Source organism: Nyctereutes procyonoides, unplaced genomic scaffold, assembly GCF_905146905.1.
Source record: "Nyctereutes procyonoides isolate TBG_1078 unplaced genomic scaffold, NYPRO_anot_genome, whole genome shotgun sequence".
NCBI lineage: Eukaryota > Metazoa > Chordata > Mammalia > Carnivora > Canidae > Nyctereutes > Nyctereutes procyonoides.
Window position 1 is genome coordinate 57,103,051 of NW_026575140.1, and position 19,030 is coordinate 57,122,080.

Here is a 19,030-nt window from a genome sequence, read left to right on the forward strand (position 1 = left end):
TGAGCCGGGAGGGTGGAGCAGAGGCGATGGCGGTGGGAAGGCGAGCCCCCAGGCCCGAGGGTTTTGTCCTTCCCACCCGCCGGCCCCTCCGCCTTGTGCGGCCGCTGAGCAAGCACATCAGCAGCCCCCCCCCCCCCCCCGCAAGTAAAGGCCGCTGGGGATTTGTGACCCCAGCTCCCAGCCATTCCGGTGACCCCACGCCATCAGCAAGGTCTCACGGGCTGCCCGCCGGGTGCGAGCCACAGCTATCTGGGAGACCCTTTCTAGATCCCGGACGCTGGGGTGATAGGGGGTGGAGGTCAGAGTCTCTGCTGCTGCTGCCGCCCGCGGCAGAAATAGAAGTATCCCTGGACACGGGCACGGTGTTCGGTGTTCGTGTTGCCAAGGAGCTCCCACACAGCCTTCGGAAAGGAAGTGACCCAGGTGTGACCTTCCCCGAACACTCCTCAGCTACTGCTACCTGCTGCACTTGTTTTTGTTAAACTGGTTGAGGGCCTGGGGAAATGAAGCAGCCAGAGGCCCCAGAAAAAGAGGAGGAAGGGGGATGCGGCAGATTTCGACACCAGCTGTGGCAGGCTCTAGGGCACTGGGTCACAGAGCACATGACGGTGTCCATCTCTCCTCACCCGCTTATTGTCTGGCTCCCTGAGACTCCACCATGGAAGGTGCAGAAAGGCATGTGACAAGACACAGCTTTTAGTCCTGGCAAGAAGAACGGGGAAATCCGAAGACAGTGTTTCGAGCAGGTTTTATTATGCTGGGGATGGGGGAGGAGAAATATGTCACGTTTATGACCCTTTCTCTCTCCTGCATCCCTTCAGATGGCATTAGTTCTATTTATGTTCCAAAGACTGAGAAGGAAGGTAACTTTGTTTCTGAGTCAGGTGGGTGATGAGAGTGGCGCCCCCCCCGCCCCCCAAGCTTGATACTGGTATCAAGGATGGGGACATGCTCAGAGGGGCTGGTAGGTGGGTGGGCGTCTCCTGATGATGCAGAATGTAACCAGCGCCAGGGCGAGGAGGCCGAGTGAGATCACGCCGACGATGAGGGGCAGCAGGTTGAAGTGTTCGCTGGGACAAGAGAAACCTGGCAGAAAGGGAGGGCGGGCAGGCATCAGGGTGGTGATGGGGCACAGGTGGGAGGAGGATGGGAGGAAGGCGTGGGGGGGACATGGGGAAGTAGAGTGATGAGTGCCCTCGAAGCTCCTAGGGAAAGAGGGCAGAGTCCTGCCGAGGAAGTAGGGCAGTTGCCCTAAAGCTACAAGGCTGAGAGAGAAAGGAAAGTTCAAGATATCATAAAGGAGGCAGGGGGCTGTCAGAGCAGTGGGAGCCTTCTAGGAGGGAGGACTAGTTCTTACTTGGCCCAAAGGCCCCTGAAGGGGGCAGCTGAGCAGCCTGCAGCTTCAGGTGGAGCAGGTCAAGGCGCAGAGCTGGCGTAAGAAGGATGCTTGCATTTCTGCAGCTGAAGCTCTGGCCCAGGGGGGCTTGGAGAGCTCGGAGGGATGCGTTCTGACCCGAGAACGTCCACTCTGAAAGAGCAAGGAAGGGTCAGCTCTGGAGCCTTGTCCCCGCCACCCCGATTTAGGTCCCCTTTCAGGAGCCCGGACATTCAGGGCAAGCGACCCGAGGGCGGGTGACTCACGCGCTGCCTGCGGAAAGGACACGTTGTACTGCAGAGCCAGGTAGTCGAGGTAGACTGAACCCTGCTGCGGCTCCTGCGGAGGCGACCAGGAAGGCTGAGGGTGGCCGGAGCCCCCAGCACAGCAAAGGGTGGGGGGATAGGGGGACACGAGGGGGCCGGGGTGGGGAGGTACCTGTGTGAACCCGAAGCCGAGCTGCCCGAAGGGGAAGGAGAGAAGCAGATGGGGGCGGGCCCCGTCACAGCCCCCCCAGGGCTTGGTGCTGTTGGGGTTCAGCACCGAGATGCCCCAGGCCTGTAGCAGTTAAAAAGAGGTTTTGAAGGCCGCAGCCGCCCAGGGTTCCCTGTTTCCTCCATCCCCGCCCTCCGTGCCCCCTTCTCTCTCCTTCCTTCTGCAGTGCGGTGGGCGGCCTCACCCCTGCCCCCACGGGTGGCTCTACCTGCCCTCCTGCCTGGGTTGGGTACACAACCCCGATCTGAATCCGGGCTTGGAGGCGGGCGCAGGGCTGGGAACCTGTAATCCAAGTGTAGTCTCCTATGGCGTCCTGGGGGCCAGGGCTGGGACTGGGAGGTGGTGGCCTTGGCCCTGGCCCCGGCCGTGGGGAGCTGGTGGAGGTGCGGGGTTTGCCGGTGCCCGTGGTGCCCGTGCTGTTGCTCGTGGTTGGGTGAACGGTGGTGTTTCTGTGCCCCAGGGTGGTCGGGGCCTGGTGAGTGGTGGTGTTGGGCGCATGGCTGGTGGTCTCCGCGGTGGTGGTGCTGTGGCTGGTGGTCCCAGGGCTTCCTGTGCTCTCTGTAGCCGTAGGGGTCACCGTGAAGGAAGGCAGCAGGGTGGCCGACTTTTTATGGGGACAGTCGCTCCGGGTCCCCTGGGCTTGGAGCAGAGGGGAGGGCTGGTTAGCAACAGGGGGCAGTGGCCCCCTGAGCCCCTTCCCCTCGGGCCTCCCCCTTACCTGCTAGCAGCCCCACCAAGGCCCCCAAGAAAAACACGGCCGGCCTCATAACCGATCGGCCTCACCCCAGTCAGTGCGGGACGGTGTGTTCAGCACCAGCCTGTAGCCTCTGCCTTCTTTTGGAAGAGGAATTAAGCGTCTGACTTCCTGTGGCAGCCCAGTCCACCCCCAGCCTGACTCAGGCACCTCAGCCCCAGCCACCAATCACTTAGTCATTGAACCCCTGTCACCAAGTGAGGGGATCGGTCACCAGCCTCAGTATCACAGGTAGATGTGGAGTTTGGGGACAGTTGGTCCTTTGCGGACCTACTTGTCTACTTCAGTCTATGTTTGGGGGCCTGAGGGGTTACAGAACCAGCGGGGAACAGCACCCCACCCCTTGCTTATGTCCTCCAGTTCTAGGGGTTAAGTGTTTCTATTCCCTCTTTTCCATTTATCACTTCCTCTTGACAGAACACGTGAGGCACTTATGATGGTGCTTGCGTCCTGGCCTTTATAGAGTGGGTCACTGGCCAACAAATGCTACCACTAGTGGGTCAGCAGGGAGGGGTTAACAAAAAAAAAAAAAAAAAAACCCAAGGGAAATTTGGGGGACTATGAACTGGGGGTGGAGTGGTGGCCCCAACGAGGGAGGCCCCGAGTCACAGGTGGGAGGGAAGGGGAGGCAAGAAATGAGAAGCCCAAACAGGCAGTTTCCAAGTCATTTTATTCAGAATTTTGTGTTTGTTTTCTGAATCAATAAATACTATACAAAACAATGTAAAAATGGCTACCACTTTTTCTCCCCTGCTCCCCCCCCCCCCACCTGGGGACAATCCTCTGGGCCATCTAACTCCAGGATTCTCCAGATTTGGTCCAGCAAATGAGGTTGAGTGACACTATGGCCCCTGGCAGCCTCTGGAGAGGCACCTGACTGGGGTGGGGGAAGCCTCTGGGGTTTGGAGGTTGACTAGGTTACGGAGATGGATTAGTGTTTTTGGGAGAAGAGACGGCGCCTGGGGCAACAGCCTGCCCCAAAGAAAAGGGTGTCTAAAATGTTCACGTTCCTTCTTTTGCCTCAAAAAGTGACATTTATTCAAAGAAAAAAAAAGGAAAAAATGACAAGATGTCCATCCCTTGGCTCCCTTCCCTCCCCCTCCTGCTCTTCTGCCCTCCCCCCCCCAGACTGAGGCCAGGGTCAGGCTAGGTAGCAGGACCACCCCTCAGATGAGGTCAGCAACATTGAGGGGCATTTCCTCAATGGAGGTGTTGTAGAAAGTTTCGATGTCTCGAAGAGTCCTCTTGTCTTCTTCTGTCACCATGTTAATAGCCACACCCTTCCGGCCAAATCGTCCACCACGGCCGATTCTGGTGAGCATAGAATAGGACAGGTTCAGTCTGGCTCAGGATGGGGGCAGGACAGAGCCTGAGCTCAGGGCTGGGGGAGGGAACGTTCTAGATCTGCACTTACCTGTGGATATAGTTTTCCCTGTTGGTAGGAAGGTCATAGTTGATGACTAGAGACACCTGCTGCACGTCGATGCCTCTGGCCTGGGTCGGGAGAGGACAGGTCAGCAGGAGGAAGGGTGGGGAGCCGGTGCGTGTAGGAGGGACCGCAGTGTGTGTAGGCAGCCAAAGGGAAGGCAAAGGCAACAGCAGCCCCTCTTCCCAGCACCCTGAGGCATGTCAGATTTTATTCCAAGTTGCTACTTTCCTGAGGGGGGCACAAGCAAGCCCCCTGGAGAGGGAATCAGCTTGGGTCCTCCCTTCCTCCTTCCCAGGGTTCTCCATTCCCTAACTCACCAGCAAGTCAGTGGTAATCAGTACTCTGCTAGAGCCCGAGCGGAACTCCCTCATGATAACATCTCGCTCCTTCTGGTCCATGTCTCCGTGCTAGAGCGGGGACCAGAGGGGAGGGCGCGTGTCACAGGCGCACGGGCTCGGAGGCCCAGGCACACATGCACTACGGGGAACAAGGGAGAGAACGCACCATGGCAGACACGGTGAAGTCTCGGGCGTGCATCTTCTCGGTGAGCCAATCCACCTTCCTTCGGGTGTTGATGAAAATGACTGCCTGTGTGATGGTTAGAGTCTCGTACAAGTCACACAGCGTATCCAGCTTCCACTCCTGGGAGGGGGAAGGGAGATCAGTGAGGGGCTCTACCCAGGGACATGCAGCCAGGCTCGCCCCCTGCACCGGGCCCCACCTCTCGCTCCACGTTGATGTAGAACTGGCGGATGCCCTCGAGGGTCAACTCTTCTTTCTTGACCAGAATCCGAATGGGGTCCCTCATGAACTTCTTGGTCACCTCAAGCACATCAGAAGGCATCGTGGCAGACAGCAAAACCACCTAATGGGAAAGAGCAGCCTTGGGGTAGGGGGTCCTCCAGGCCGGCCCCTCCTCCCCTAGCAAGCAAGTGCCGCCTAACCCAGAAGCTACGGCATGAAAAGGCTTGAGGCCCCCAGATTCTTTGTGGCTCCTGTGGCATGTGCTGCTGCTGTGACCCCCACTACACAGCCACCTATAAAGGAAACCCTGACCACCCACTAGAGTCCGTGAAGTCCGTGAACCCCTTTCTCACCTGGGTGTTGCTGTTGAGCTTTTGGAATATGTCATAGATCTGGTCCTTGAATCCACGGCTTAACATCTCATCAGCTTCGTCCAGTACAAACATCTTGATGTATTTGGGAGCTACAAGAGGAGAAAATCCCAATGGACAGTAGTGAGGGAACCAGGAAACCAGACTTCAAGTTCCTGATCGAGAACACGAAGGAACAAGAGGTCTGCTCTCAGGATACAAGGCTGATCCTTTGCCAAGACTCCCACACGAGGCCAGATGACAGGCCAGGGAAGTAGAACACTCCCCGGGGCTGAGGACGGGGAAGCCAGGCTCAGATGACACGCATGGGCTCATCACAGAGCAACTCTTTCCCAGGTGCACGCTAGCCCCTCAGAGGAGGACACTGCGAAGGGGGCGGGGGGGGGGGGGGCACGAGTGGGAGGGTTGAAGAGGACAGCCACTCACATAGGTATCTCCGGTTCAGCATGTCAAACACACGACCCGGGGTGCCCACGATGATATGAGGAGCCTCCATCTGAAGCTTCTGCACCTCAGCACGTACGTTGGTCCCCCCAATGCAGGCATGGCAGGAAGCACCCATGTAATCTCCTAATGCCATGACTACCTTCTGTATCTGGACTCAGGAAAAAAAAATGTACCCAGGTAGGAGCTACGATCAAGGCAGGTTCCCTTTAAAATGCTTCTAGTGGGATCCCTGGGTGGCGCAGCGATTTGGCGCCTGCCTTTGGCCCAGGGCGCGATCCTGGAGACCCGGGATCGAATCCCACATCGGGCTCCCAGTGCATGGAGCCTGCTTCTCCCTCTGCCTGGGTCTCTGCCTCTCTCTCTCTCTGTGACTATCATAAATAAATAAAAATTTAAAAAAAAATGCTTCTAGTAAAAAAAAAATAAATAAAACTAAATGCTTCTAAGTAAAAGAAAGTAAAATAAATAAAATGTTTCTAGTGTTCTCTCCAACTCAGACATGCACCATTAAACTCACTTTTCAGGCAAGAAACAGGCAGATACTTCACTTAAGATCACACTGCCAGTAAGTGGCAAGCTCAGGATTTGAGCTTGGTCTGGCTCCTAAGAATACAAGGAATCACACTAACAGCCCTTTCTAAAAGCCATGACGACCCTTTGATTTGATCTCACTGCAACTAGTTTTATGAATGGAAGGCCATCTACCTGTGTCCTACTGAACTCCTGCCACACAACCTGTGCTAGGTGACATGTTCACTCTTTTGATTTTTTTTTTAATTTTTATTTATTTATGATAGTCACAGAGAGAGAGAGGCCGAGACACAGGCAGAGGGAGAAGCAGGCTCCACGCACCGGGAGCCCGATGTGGGACCCGATCCCGGGTCTCCAGGACTGCGCCCTGGCCAAAGGCAGGCGCCAAACCGCTGTGCCACCCAGGGATCCCTGTTCACTCTTTTTAAGAGAGCATGTTGTGCACATACATTAAGGCCCTACTGAAGAATTCTTCCAGAACTCTTCACTTACAGTACCTTACCTCAATTCACCGATAAGCACAGAATCCTCCTAAACTCTCCATAAAATATCCTACTTACAAGACTAGCATTTCTGACCCTTTCTCCCCCAAGACCCAAGAAAGGTCTCATTAGAATTTTATGTGCCCTAGGCATGAAACAGCTCTGGCCACCAATCCAGGCATCAAGCTAGGATGAACACAGGACTGCCCGTCTGCTTTGCCCCTGGCTGATATAAGAGCACCACCACCAAGGTGTCTCTTTGCCCATTGCCAGGGGGGTTTGTTCATAAAACAGCCACCAAACTTGCCTGGCCAGCCAGGCTCCACCTTGCAACCTTTTCATTTGACTCAGGAAATGGGTGGAGAAAATAATGCTTATTGTGTTTGGGTAGGAAAGACCTCGTAATTAATCCTAACAAGCTCCCAGACATCCGGAAGTCCTCAACTTATTTCTTTACACAGTCCTCACCCACCCACCCAAAATTCAGTTCTTAAATAGATAGTGGTCCTGAGGAACACACATCTATGCTTTTTTTAATGACCACATTTCTAAAACAGTCCTTCAGGGGAGGGAGCAAAAAAGCCTACATGCTCACCTGCTGAGCCAATTCCCTAGTGGGTGCCAGGACCAAGGCCTGTGTAGCCTTTAAATCCAATTCAATTTGTTGCAGAATCGATATGGCAAAAGTGGCTGTTTTCCCAGTCCCAGATTGGGCTTGAGCGATCACATCATAACCTAAATAGATCAAGAAAAACAAGACATGAGAATACATACGTTTCAGGGTCATGAAATGTTAAGGCTTTACTTTACCCACAAGAAGCCAATGGAGCCATGTGCCAAGCACGACGTGCTCCAAAGACTTTACCCCATCACAACAGAGTGCCCACACAGGACATTAACTCATTCAGTACTGCACAAAGCTCAGAAACAGGTACCAGCATAAATCAAACCAGCCGCGCATGTGGCCAGGGCATGAACCAGGCATGGGCACAGACCAAAAGCCAAGCTTGGATAAACATGGGAGTTGCTGGGTCCCCGACTGATAGGAGACAGGCACCACCAACCAGATGCCACTGTACCCAGTTTAGGGACAGCCCAGAACCTGTCCTGGGACAGGAGCCTTACCCTTGATACAAGGAAGAATGGCTCGCTGCTGGATGGCAGAAGGCTTCTCGAAACCATAAGCATAGATGCCACGGAGAAGGGACTCGGAGAGGTTCATGTCATCAAAGCTGTCAACGATCTCATTCCAGTTACTCTGTAAGACAGAGAAAAATCACAGTAGTCAAACGGGAGTCTGTGTTCTGGCAGAACAGAGGACACCTTGGTACCAGCCCCAGCGCTGCAGATCCCTGCACCTCTCCTCCCTCTGGGGAAGCCAGCTGGCTCTATCCGGCCTGGGCAATCAGTGAGGGCCAGTCCACTTGTGAAACCAGAGGCTAAACAGGGCAGGAGGGGAGACCAGACTCCTCCGGCAACCTGGTTCGTACAACCCAGGACGCAAATACTTTAAACCAATCATCGAAAAGGAATGAGAATTGGGGAGAGGAAACAACCCGGTTGGGGGACAGGAACCACCCCTCCCGAGATCATGGGAGGCTGCTACAGACCGTCTTTTCCAGAGAGGGGGAACAATGGCTCAGGGCTCCGGGCTCACCTCGATGACGCCTTCGGGCTCCATCCCATCGGGGCCATTGTCTCTGGATCTGTTGGTGGAAAGCAGATGCACGCCAACTGAGACAAGTTAGAAAACCGCGCGGCCGGGCTCTCCCCAGCAAGCGGCCCCGCCCGTACAATCAGCCGCCACTCCCCGAGGACACAGCCCTTCCTCCTCCACCGACTCGGGCCCCGGCCCCCGCAGGCCTCCGGGAACGCCGCCGCGCCCCCCGGAACCCGGAGGGGGTCCGCGCCCCCGCCCACGTGTCCCGGGCCGGCGGGAGCGCGTGCGCCTCCCCCCGCGGCCCCGGCGCGCCGGAAGTCCCGCCCCTTGCCTCCCGGCTGCGAGGGGAGGACATCCCCTTCCCCCCACGTCACTCCGCCCGCGCCCTCCCCCACCCCTCCAGCCCGTCTCCCCCCCTCGCGGTGCCCGGATGTGGGAGGCCGCGGGCGGTGGCGGCCTCGCGCACAATGAGCCCCAGCCGAGCTAGCGAAGGGGGAGATTGCACAACACTCAGCAGCGAAGTGGGCTGGGGGAGGGGAGCCCCTCGGGCCGCCATGTGCTCGCTCCCTCGACCACCCGGCGGCGTCTCCCCCCCGCCACGGAACAATCCACAGCCCGCCCGCCCCCGTCGCGAAATGGCGTCGCCCTCCCATACCTCAGGCCGCTCACCCCTGAAGGAAAGTGGACCTGCCCATCCGCAGTTTGCCAATTGCCCGGCTTGTGCGGCAAAATGGACCCGCCCGCCCGGCGCCGGGTGGGCTCCCGGTGCCTCACGCGGCCGCTCCTCGGGGTCAGGCTCGGTCCTGGCCGTCAAGAAAACCAGCACACTGAACGGCCGGCTTCTCCCGCCCCGACCCGGCTCTCCGCGCGACCGAGCGCCCGGCTCAGAGGACCCGGGCGCCCCCCGCTCCGGCGAGTGGTCCCGTCAGAACCCCCCAGAACCCCGAGCGCGCGCGAGCCCTCCCTCGCCAAAGAGGCGTCCGGACCCGCCAGCCCGGGCCACGCGCGTTGCCGGCCGCCGCCGCCGCCGCCGTCGTCCCCCGCGCCGGGTCGCGACCCCCGCCTGGCGCTCGGGCCGGGGCCTTGCGCGCCGCGTCGGGGACAGCGGCCTCCGGGCAGGCCTCGCACGCCGGTCCCCGAGGGCCGGACCTCCCTCTCCCTCGCTCGCCTTCCCGACCCGGCCCAGCCCCCTCGCTCCCCCCCCCAGGACCGGGCGTCCCGGCGTAAGGCCGCCCCGCACAACCCCAGGAGGGGGAGGCCCGGGGCGGTGGGCCTCGGCTCCCCCCGCCCCCCGCGGGGCCCTCGAAAAGGAGCGGCTGGGTGAGTAGCCTCGATCTCTTGCAATAAGGATTTCTTACCGAGAATCCTGACTCGCAGACATGATCCTTAGAAACTAGGGCGGAGTGCCCGCCTATCGACAACTTATAGAGCGCCCGACCCCGCCCCAGCCATCGCATTGGCTTGGCCGCCTCGGCCCGGCCACCGGCGCTCAGCGACTCGGCGTGACGTTAGTTCGCCGGCACCCCGGCACGCCGCCACCATTGGACAAGTTGAACGCCTATCAAGATGAGGACCCGCCCCTACAGCCCCATTGGCTATGCGGCCCGCCTTTCTCGCCGGTGCGGAAGTGACATACGGGAGTCAGGCCTCGAGGCCCGGCAGCCATCTTGGGGCCCAGCGCCCCTACACGTGCGGAGGCGAGAGCCCCTGGGTCATGTGCTCCGGCGGGCCCTATCGCGCGAGAGGGGCGAGGTCTCAGCCTCCAGGGACTTCCGGGCTCCCGGGACCGCCGCTTCCCTTGGCCTCCGCTCCAGGTGCGCACCGGACCCGCACCTTAGTCTTTCGTATTGTGCAGCAAAGGTAGACGGACTCCACCCCAAGCCGTCGCGAGCGTACGGCGCCGGTGGAAGCCGAAGGCGTGGCCCCTGTCACGGGCAGGGGCGGGGCGGGGGCGCCTCCGGGCACTTGTGGGTGCTGCCCCGAAGTTCCTTACCTCTGAGCCCCAGCTTCCCTGCGGTGGGGGCTGAGGGTGGGGTCCGGGGATGACCGGTCCCGGGGGAGAGGGGAAGGACGGAGCATGGCGGGCCCCGTGTTCTCGACACCTATGACAGTGTGGCCAACAGTGACTGCTGAGCCCGAGCCTGACAGAAGAAAGACCAGCACTGTGTATCTCCAAAGGATCCTTTATTGACCAGAACAGGACCGTGGCATTTATATATATATATATATAAAAAAAAGTTTGAAGATCTGGCAGGCAGTAATCCCTTTGCCCGCCCACCACCCCAGCACAAGATTTTCCTGCCCCCGCCCCTGCACACATAAGGGGGATGACTGCCCCACCCAGGCCGCAAGGCGACGCTCCGCCCCAGCAGAGGGGGGAAAGGGGGCTGTTCCCTGGCCACCCCCTCAACATCGGAAATCGACAAGTATTCTCTCAAAGAAAAAAAATAACAGAAATCAATTAAACATTTAAATATGAAAAACCAAAGGGAATCGGGTGGGGAGAGGCAAGAGAGGAAAGGAACTGGAGTTTCATGGGAAAGAAGGGTGCCCCATGTCCCCATGCCCATTAATGAATGGGCTTGAGGCCTGGGATACGAGGCTCACACAGTGAGTTTGCAGTGACACAGCTCCTTGTAGATCTGCCGACGAAGTTTGGGCATGTCCTGCTGGGTGAAGCTGAATGGCTGAGACAGGGCCAGGTGCTTGCAGTACTGGGTGTTAACAAAACAGGCCATGAGAACCACCTACTGAGCATCCCCCCAGGTCAGGACCTGTGCTGTGCTGCACAGGAGCCAGATCCACCTCACCAAACCTTTCACAGAACATCCACATTTCACACACAAAGCCAACGTCCCATAGCCTAGGGCTCAAAGCCTGACTCTAGAGTCATTGTTCTCGGTACCTGAAGAAAATGCTTTGCACTGGGGGTTGGGAAGCAACTGTACCAGGGCCAGAGACCAAGGACCAAGAGACCCAGGCCAAGTGTTGGCCCTGGGGAAGCCGGGAGACCAAGGGGATCCGAGTTTCTGCACACTAACACCTAAGGTTCCTCTCTGCTCCACAAGTGCCTGTGAGCCAAACCAGAGAGGTGGAACAGCCTCCCACCTCCTTACCAAACCTTTAACCCCACCGATCTCTGCTTACCTGTAACACAAAGGCACCACAGTCACTGTCATTATTCTGCCTGGCCACGTTCTAGAGAATAAAAATGAAGTCCTTCACCTGGATGCTCCTCGGGGTGTGGCTTCCACTTCTTCCTCCTACCGCTCCTCTATCACCACCATCACCACCTGTACCCCTCCCTCCAGACACTTACCATTTTGAAGTAACCTTTCCAGCCCTGGTGGAAATCCAGCCGGTCTTTCTTCACTGCCTCTGCCTGTAGGTACTTGGCAATATGCTATGGAGACAGGAAAAGGAGGAAGTGATGCCTTGGTTTCCCAAGTGAACCTAGGGTACAGTGGTCCCAGGCACCAGGCCCGCCCTTCTGCCCACGATGCCTTACCACTGGATTTTCCCCCCCGCCTTCCCTCTCAAACCTTAGGGCAGCGGCGGTTTAGGGTGCGCTGCGAGTCAAAGTAGGTGATGGTGCGTCGCCTCACGTCAACAGAGATGAGGGACCAGTGCACCTCCAGGTGGATGGGGATTAGCAGGAGCTCCTTATTGAAGATGTCCACCTAAGGAGGGTGGTGTCAGAGGTCAGGTTGGACAGCAGGAGCCACCTGCCCATTGCTGCGAGGGTCCTAAAGAGTGGAGGCGGAGACAAGGAGCCCAGTGGGCAAGCACACAGCTGAGCCCCTCCACTGTGAGGTGAAGTTCAGCATGTGTAGATTCCAGGGGTGAGGGAAGAAGGCAGGTCAGAAGACCTACTGTCACAACACACCTGAGACCCCAGGATGGCCAGGTACTTTCTTTCCACACATTAAAGGCACGAGTACTTAATAGCTAAAAACCCAGGCTCAGGATTCTGGAGCCAGCCGGCCGGGGTTTAAACCCAGCTCCTCCATTTCCTAGCTTGTGACCACGGGTGAGCTACAGAATGGCTCTCCGTGCCACCGTCCTCTTAGATGTAAGAGGCTGCGAATAACAGTGCCTATCTCACTCGTTACCAGAGTTAAATTAGTTCCCGTCCATGATACATTAACAGCACCGCACAGGACCTAGTAAGGGGTCGGCCCATTACCATGACCACCCTGTGAGGTAGTTCTCAGTCAGCCTAACGATGGAACTGCAGCCTGGGAGAGTAGGGCACTTTGCTGACGGGCACAGGGGACACAGGCCACGTTCTTTCCACTGTGTCATCCCACCCATACTGGGAGAAGCGGGCCTGCCAGGTCACTGCAGGTGTAAGCCCCTGAACCCGGGGACGGAAACTAAAATGCCAGAGCCAGTCCCGCTTCACTCTAGACAAATTTTTTCGCCTTTGGCGGGAGGGCAGGGACCCCAACTAGAGGGGAGAAAAGATACCCACCCCCACCCCATCACCAAATGCGTTCCCTCATTTTCCCCAGTAACTTCTGCCACTAATGCAGGCCTCCCCAATTCCTAGCTCTTCTTCATTCCCACATCCAACCCATCTGAGAATACCATGGTTCTACCTTCAAAACCTATCCTAGAGAAAGCCACTTCCATTTCTGCACTCAGCGCCCTGCTCCAGGCTTCTGTGCTCCCCTCCCTGGCCAGTCTGCCTGCTTCTACTCTTCCCCCCACTTCCAGTCTACATGAAGCAGGAGTTGAAAACATGAGGGACTTCCCAGGCTCCTTAAAACTTTTCAGTGGCTTCTCCATGCACATCAAGAACGATCCACCCTCCTCCGCCTCTCCTCCATGCTTTACAGGATCAACACTGACCGGATTTCTTACTGCACTCCCTCCACTCAGATGCTCCAACTATACAGGACACCCACATGGGCCTTCGGTGCCTCAAATGCTCATTCTCACTCTGGGTCCCATGTACTTGCTACTCCTTTGCCTACACCACTCCTCCCCCAGATCTGCAGGGCCAGCTCCTTGGCCTTCAAACCTCAGAAAGGAGAGGCCTCCCCAAACCGCCCAATCTAAAGGGCCTACCTCCCGGGCTACTGCATTACTCTTTCAGGTGATTCACAGCACCTAGCACTAGCTGAAATTTAACCTGTTTATTTACCCTTAACTCCACAAAGGCAAGTTTTCCTTACTCAACACTGAATCCCTTGTGCCTACGACTACCTCACACATACCAGAGCCTTATTAATACTTGAAAGACTGAGTGAGCAGGCTTTGAGGAAGGGCTCCTAGAAAACAGAACTCTAATCCTCTACAGGCAAGGTGTCACACCAGCGTATATGAATTGATAACTCACGTTTTTGGTCCACCTTTTCACCCCATCATAACCCTTGGTGCGGAGTTTATCATAGAAGAAACTGTTGAAGAAATGCACCTGTGCCAATGATACAAAAGACCTGGATGGAACTGAAAGAGCTCAGGCCCCCTTGCCAGGTCCCCTCCACCCTAGCCGCTTCCTTTCATTAGGGCTCCAAGGGCCAGTTTCAACAACCTGCACTCCAACTCACTGAGAGTAAAAAACCAAAGCCTTTTTAACCTTATCTTACTGCTTCCCATCCCAATTTGTGGAGTTAACCACAGGGAAAAACACTACACTGGGGGAAAAGAATCGGTAAGTTCAGGACCAAGATTACAAATTTGAGGAGCGCCTGGGTGACTCAGTCAGTTGAGTGTCTGACTCTTGGTTTTGGCTGGGGTTGTGATCTCGGGATTGAGAGCTCAAGCCCCTCGTTGTGCTCTGCACTCAGCAGGGAATCTGCTGGAGATTTCCTGCCTTCCCCCCCACCCTCCCTCCCTCCCTCCCTTCCTTTCTCTCTCAAATAAACAAAGCTTTAAAAAACAATTACAGATTTAACTGACTGCCTTCTACCACCTCTCCCCCAAAACAAAGATCCTCTTTATGGATGAAGAGATAAAGGGAACTGAAAAAGCTGCTTCCAACTGCAGAAGGGCTTCTGGGGCCTGAGGTACCTGGTTTGGGCCTACCTTTTCAGGGACCGTGTCCATGACCAGGTCTCCATACATGTTCATCACCTGGGGAGAAAATGGGAGGCAACTTGCCATGGAGAGTGCAGCATAGGTATAGGGCTCCCCCAAACAGAGGGCCCCAGACACCCTGCTCCATAAATCCCCTTATGGGCCCATTTCTCCACTACTCCTCACCTGGTCATTGAGCCAGTTCTGTCCATACAAGGTCCCCAGGTCATCCATGGTCAGTACATGCCGCTTATAGGCCACTCGGAAACCCCTCACCATGGCATTGCCTGGCATCCGCTGGTACGACTGGATCAGCTGCAGCACCAGGCCCTTCCTGAGTAGGCCAAGGGTGGAGTCACACAAGAGACAAGGGGGCTAGAGCATACAGAAGTACTTTTCTACTGCCCAGAATAAGAACCTAAACTAAGTTCTTATTCTTAAGAATAAGGGGGCACCTGGGTGGCCCAGTCGGTTAAACATCCGATTCCTGATCTCAGCTCAGGTATTGATCTCAAGGTCTTGAGTTCAAGCCCTGTGTTGGGCTTCACACTGGGTGTGGAACCCACTTCAAACAAAAACTAATCCTTTCTTTGGGCCACATATCCTTTTGAGGACCTGCTAAAGGCCTAGTCTCCAGAGAGGCACAGGAGTATCAGGTATACATAATATTGCAGGATCTCAGGTAAAGACTCCACCCCAGTCAGTTTACAGGGGCGTTGCACTCTGCCTACAGGTTCCTCCCCCTCAGTTCTACCTTCCTCCGTCCGCCAAGTACATCCCTATGAGAGAAAAGGCAGCAGCAACCTCTCCCTACTCTCAGGGCCCAGCCCTCTTCTGACGACATTTCTTTCATGCCTCACCTGGAAGGTGTAGAGAACTCCTGCTGAAAAATGTCCTCCAATTTCTCTACCACCTCATCAGTGCTAAGAGGGATGAGGCTGCCATAAGTTTGAAGGAATTCATCCAAGATGCCTGAGCGGAAGGAAAGAGGAGAGGCGTGAGGCCTCCAGATTCCAACTTAGGAGTTGGCTACTAAGCAAGAGACTGGGTCCTCTAGGGTCCCTTACTCTGTACGCAGGTCACATGCTCCTCCCGCAGGGGGCTGTGCTGGCCAGCCTTTTCCCCAGGCCGCTCCGCCTCTTCTGCAGCACTCAGATCTGAGCCCTGAAAGAGTTCCTGGGCCACATGGTCCCCGATGCTACACACGTTGCTGATGAGGATGCTGGCATCAGGGGGTGCCAGACCTCGTTCCCCTTCTGGCCCGGGTGGTCCCCCAAAGCCATTGGGAAGAGTACAAGAGAGGAGGCCTGTAGGACGGGGAAACAGGATGGAGATGAGAAATTGGCTCAGATCAAAGAACAGTGGGATAAGATTAAGTGACGCACACAAATTATAAAACCACGAGGATGAACTGAAACGTATCTACCCATATAAACCCTAAGGATGAAATGAGCATGTCTGAGAAGTTATAAAGAAACAGAAAAGAAAAAGTACTACTCATAGCACAAAAGCAAGACAAGACTAAGGAGATAAACTTCAGAGATATCTATCACCATTATTAACTTGGCATCTAGTATAGGACCCTGCAAACGCTCAATTAATAAAAAAATACCCCGAAATTGTTTGGTTGAGAATCCCTAAAAGAAACATTCTGAGTGAGAATGGCACACAGAACAAGACAGGCGATGTAGTCCACTAGTCAGAGAAATCTCATCCCACCACAAGGAGAATGGCACCCTTTGCAGACACACATGCAAGGGTCCCCTTTATTCTCAAAGGGCAAATGAGGAATTTTAAGTGTCCAAAACTGTCTTGACTTTTGTAAACCACGTCTCCCTTTCTCATCTATACACAGGACACCTACTTAGAGACTCTGTATTCCAGCTTTGACCATCTCCCCAGACTTAGTTGCTGCTCAAAGAGGCGCTTAAGACATCTCACAGATATTCCGGACTCACTCTGCCATCCTACTAGCCTTCGGACCAGCTGTCACCACAGCCAGAAGCTCTTGATCCTCCAGGATCTGAACCCGCCCTACCCTCTCCCTCCACCCATTCCCACCTTACCAGAGTCAGGATCCAGAGGAGACTTTGGAGTCCACCTTAATCCATCTTCCTCCACTGGGGGCCCAGAGGACATTGGTGGAGACCCTCTCACCCCATCCTCAGCCATGAGAGCACCTAGCAGACCCAGCCGGGGTGGAGGTGGCCCCCGAGGGGAGTCAAAACGACAGCAGGGAGATGGCACCTGTGGTGTCGCACCCCCTTCCTGGGGTGAAAGATGGTTCTTGGGGTGTGCGAGGCTCCGCCGCCGACCCCGGTGGCGCCCCCAAAGCTTCCAGTGGAATGTCAGCGAGGTGCTTTTTGAGTAGAACAACATCGGGAAAGCTCTCTTGGCTCTGCGGCGGCGCTGTGAGCAGGTTTTTCGATGAGTATGGCGGGGAGGGCGAGATCGCTGGGAGGCCCCCAGCTGACCCCATCTTGGGGGCAGCCTCCAAGCTGCCACTTCCTCTTCCTCATCTTCGTCCTCATCTTCCTCCTCTTCTTCCTCCTCTTCACTAGCTGAGGCATCAAAAGAGGGCCGAGGGACAGGGAGGCGTCTGGCTGGCGCTGTGGTCCCAGACCCAGGATCTGGCCCAAACCCTCCACCTGATTTGAGTCGGGGCTTGGGGGGTGGGGGCCAACGAATACGCTCCCGTCTGGGACTTGAGTAAGCTGGGGCTATGCCAGGTCCAGGAGGCTCAGGCCCCCAAGACCCGGACCCTTGTATAGTCTCTTTCATCTTCCAGTAGCCTGTAAAATAATGGTCAGAGTGTCAGAACCCAAACATCCTATACCCCACATCTTGCTTCTCTCCCTCAGCATGCCTTCTCTGGAATCAGATGCAAATAATCTAAGGAGAGAGGGCAAAACGCAAAACTACTGACTGCTGACATTTCCGGTTAACACGATTCACATGGGGCCCTTTAGAGCCTGTGCCATCCTCTCTCCTCTGACCAGACAGAAGCAAGGGAGACTGGCTAAGCAGCAGGCCTCCGGGATCTTATTTCTCAGATCCCCAGGTTAAACCCAGTATTCTCAGGCTCTGCTTCTCTATTTTACTGCCAGGGGTATCCTAATTGAGAACCTAACGAGGGACGTGGCTCAGCACGAGAATGCTGACATGACACGGAGACAGCTGAAGAGAACACAACTTCCACCAAGGAAACCGCGGTCCAGAGTGGGAAGAGAGTTCTCTACCACCCTGGAATGAATGGGGGGCTGGGGTGGGCAGGGTACGGGCATGCTCAGGTGGTCTCGGGAGGTCTCGGGGGAAACGGGGATCTCAGGGCTACGGTTCAGGGAGTAAAATCCAATGAAAACGGAAGAATGTTAAAGGAAACTGAAAGAGAACCCAACCGGTGCTCAGGCAGCAGGATCAAGGCGCTGGGACAGAACTGAGCCGCGTGAGCCAGGCTGGCCCAGCCCCCTCTCCTGGTTCCCGGGGGCCAGAATGCGTCCCACACCGGTTTGGTCCTACAGGCTCAGGGCAGTTCGGCGCCCGAGGGCCTTAAGAAGCCCCTTCAAGGGCCTCCTGGGCCCCCGTTAGGTAGGAATGAGGTCCAGGATTGGGAGAGGCCGCATCAGGGCTGGGGGAAGGGTAGGGGGCGTCCTCACCGGGAGCGGGGAAGCCGGGCGGACGGACCCGAGGGCGGGCGTCTCCGGCCTCAGGCTTCCCGGCTCATCTCTCCGGCGACGGCGGCGGCCCCGCCACTCCTGCTGTCTTCAGGCGCAGCCCTCTCAATTCAGGATTCCAACGCTTCTGGGCCGCGCGCCGCGCCGCCGAGCCGCCCCGCCGCGGCCGCCTCTTGCTCTGCTTCAGCCTCCACCTCCACCACCTCCCCCTCCTCCTCCTGCTCCTCCTTCCCCTCCCGCGAGCCCCAGGCCCACCGGCGCTGGCGGCGCACGACTTGTACGTCACACCCGGCAAACAGCGCCGGCGCGGCCAGCACGCGCCTAGTCCCGCCTACCCGGGAGCGCAGACGCCGCGGGACGGTCCCGCCCCCCGAGCCCTGCGCCCGGCTGCGCCTGCGCACGCTAGCTGCTCGGGGCCGCGCGCGGCGGTCCCACCGCTATCCCGCCTGCGCGTGCGTGCTGTCCGCTGCTGCGTGTCCCGCCGGGGAGCGCTCCTAGGCGCTTGCGGGCCCCGACCCCGGGGCGGCGGGACCTGGGTCCCCCGGGGGCGCGGGCGGGGTGGGGGGAGGGCAGCGAGGGCACTGGAAGCCGTTTATTCTCTTTTATTGAAGTCTAAGCGGGTCTTGAGCGGAAAGAAGAGCCCAGAGGAGTGAAGGCAGGCCAACCCTAGGGCGCACGCTTGACCCACGCTCCCCGGCCGCCCAGCTCAGCCCACAGGGACCCCCACGCCGGCGGGGCGGAAAGCACGAAAGGCAAAACTTGGTACCACCCGAGGGAGGAGTGTGGCTGCACGGGGAGCGTCGTCGTCGGGCGCCTAACAAGCACCCCCTCCCCCGGAGATCGTGGTGGAAACCGGGGCGCCCCACAGCCGGGGAGGGGAGTGGGGGGTGAGGCTGCTTGTGCGGCGAGGAGGCAGCGGATACCTGGGGACAGGTGTGGCCTGGGGAGCCACGAGTCTTTCCGAGTGGAGGGAGGCTGCGTGGACGTCTGCCAGCAGGCAGGCGGACTCTCTCAGGCTGCCGCTAGGTGGTGGTGCTGTTCTGG

The 19,030-nt window shown here is 57.1% G+C and overlaps 3 protein-coding genes and 4 non-coding genes across 7 annotated transcripts; all 7 read right to left on the reverse strand.

Moving 5' to 3' along the window:
• Window positions 1-731: 731 nt before the first annotated feature.
• CD68 (CD68 molecule) lies at window positions 732-3,150 on the reverse strand. The gene is made up of 6 exons (XM_055305113.1): window positions 2,589-3,150; window positions 2,079-2,509; window positions 1,814-1,933; window positions 1,642-1,714; window positions 1,358-1,528; window positions 732-1,086 (listed from the first exon to the last, which is right to left on the reverse strand). The coding sequence occupies exons 1-6, from the start codon at window positions 2,635-2,637 to the stop codon at window positions 953-955; spliced, it is 978 nt and encodes a 325-aa protein (XP_055161088.1). The 5' UTR covers window positions 2,638-3,150; the 3' UTR covers window positions 732-952.
• A 127-nt stretch (window positions 3,151-3,277) lies between these two features.
• EIF4A1 (eukaryotic translation initiation factor 4A1) lies at window positions 3,278-9,753 on the reverse strand. Its single transcript, XM_055305112.1, has 11 exons — window positions 9,647-9,753; window positions 8,286-8,334; window positions 7,754-7,886; window positions 7,224-7,363; window positions 5,595-5,763; window positions 5,151-5,260; window positions 4,775-4,918; window positions 4,558-4,695; window positions 4,371-4,460; window positions 4,039-4,118; window positions 3,278-3,935 (listed from the first exon to the last, which is right to left on the reverse strand). Exons 1-11 carry the CDS (start codon window positions 9,667-9,669, stop codon window positions 3,791-3,793), a joined length of 1,221 nt encoding a protein of 406 aa, XP_055161087.1. The 5' UTR covers window positions 9,670-9,753; the 3' UTR covers window positions 3,278-3,790.
• LOC129497974 (small nucleolar RNA SNORA67) lies at window positions 4,188-4,328 on the reverse strand. The gene has a single exon (XR_008662020.1). It is a non-coding gene; the product is annotated as a small nucleolar RNA SNORA67 (small nucleolar RNA).
• On the reverse strand, window positions 5,355-5,491 carry LOC129497998 (small nucleolar RNA SNORD10). Its single transcript, XR_008662041.1, has one exon. It is a non-coding gene; the product is annotated as a small nucleolar RNA SNORD10 (small nucleolar RNA).
• On the reverse strand, window positions 6,765-6,906 carry LOC129497987 (small nucleolar RNA SNORA48). The gene has a single exon (XR_008662032.1). It is a non-coding gene; the product is annotated as a small nucleolar RNA SNORA48 (small nucleolar RNA).
• On the reverse strand, window positions 7,586-7,721 carry LOC129497986 (small nucleolar RNA SNORA48). Its single transcript, XR_008662031.1, has one exon. It is a non-coding gene; the product is annotated as a small nucleolar RNA SNORA48 (small nucleolar RNA).
• Window positions 9,754-10,455: 702 nt separating the features above from the next.
• SENP3 (SUMO specific peptidase 3) lies at window positions 10,456-18,157 on the reverse strand. Its single transcript, XM_055305110.1, has 11 exons — window positions 17,969-18,157; window positions 16,379-17,104; window positions 15,380-15,619; window positions 15,173-15,284; window positions 14,499-14,646; window positions 14,322-14,369; window positions 13,633-13,710; window positions 11,831-11,968; window positions 11,608-11,691; window positions 11,436-11,486; window positions 10,456-11,002 (listed from the first exon to the last, which is right to left on the reverse strand). Exons 2-11 carry the CDS (start codon window positions 17,091-17,093, stop codon window positions 10,892-10,894), a joined length of 1,725 nt encoding a protein of 574 aa, XP_055161085.1. The 5' UTR covers window positions 17,094-17,104; window positions 17,969-18,157; the 3' UTR covers window positions 10,456-10,891.
• Window positions 18,158-19,030: the final 873 nt, after the last annotated feature.

What these genes read in the sequence shown, in the direction of transcription:
- CD68 (XM_055305113.1), bottom strand. Translation starts at nt 2,637, where the DNA reads ATGAGGCCGGCCGTGTTTTTCTTGGGGGCCTTGGTGGGGCTGCTAGCA. An exon ending in TCGGCTTCGGGTTCACACAG is followed by an intron (nt 1,715 to 1,813) that starts GTACCTCCCCAC and finishes TCGCCTCCGCAG; the next exon opens with GAGCCGCAGCAGGGTTCAGT. An exon ending in GTCCTTTCCGCAGGCAGCGC is followed by an intron (nt 1,529 to 1,641) that starts GTGAGTCACCCG and finishes TTGCTCTTTCAG; the next exon opens with AGTGGACGTTCTCGGGTCAG.
- EIF4A1 (XM_055305112.1), bottom strand. Translation starts at nt 9,669, where the DNA reads ATGTCTGCGAGTCAGGATTCTCG. An exon ending in TCTGCGAGTCAGGATTCTCG is followed by an intron (nt 8,335 to 9,646) that starts GTAAGAAATCCT and finishes TTCCACCAACAG; the next exon opens with ATCCAGAGACAATGGCCCCG. An exon ending in GCTGAACCGGAGATACCTAT is followed by an intron (nt 5,261 to 5,594) that starts GTGAGTGGCTGT and finishes CTCCTCTTGTAG; the next exon opens with CTCCCAAATACATCAAGATG.
- SENP3 (XM_055305110.1), bottom strand. Translation starts at nt 17,093, where the DNA reads ATGAAAGAGACTATACAAGGGTCCGGGTCTTGGGGGCCTGAGCCTCCT. An exon ending in TGAAAAGGTGGACCAAAAAC is followed by an intron (nt 11,969 to 13,632) that starts GTGAGTTATCAA and finishes CACCCTCCTTAG; the next exon opens with GTGGACATCTTCAATAAGGA. An exon ending in GGAAAGGTTACTTCAAAATG is followed by an intron (nt 11,487 to 11,607) that starts GTAAGTGTCTGG and finishes TTTATTCTCTAG; the next exon opens with AACGTGGCCAGGCAGAATAA.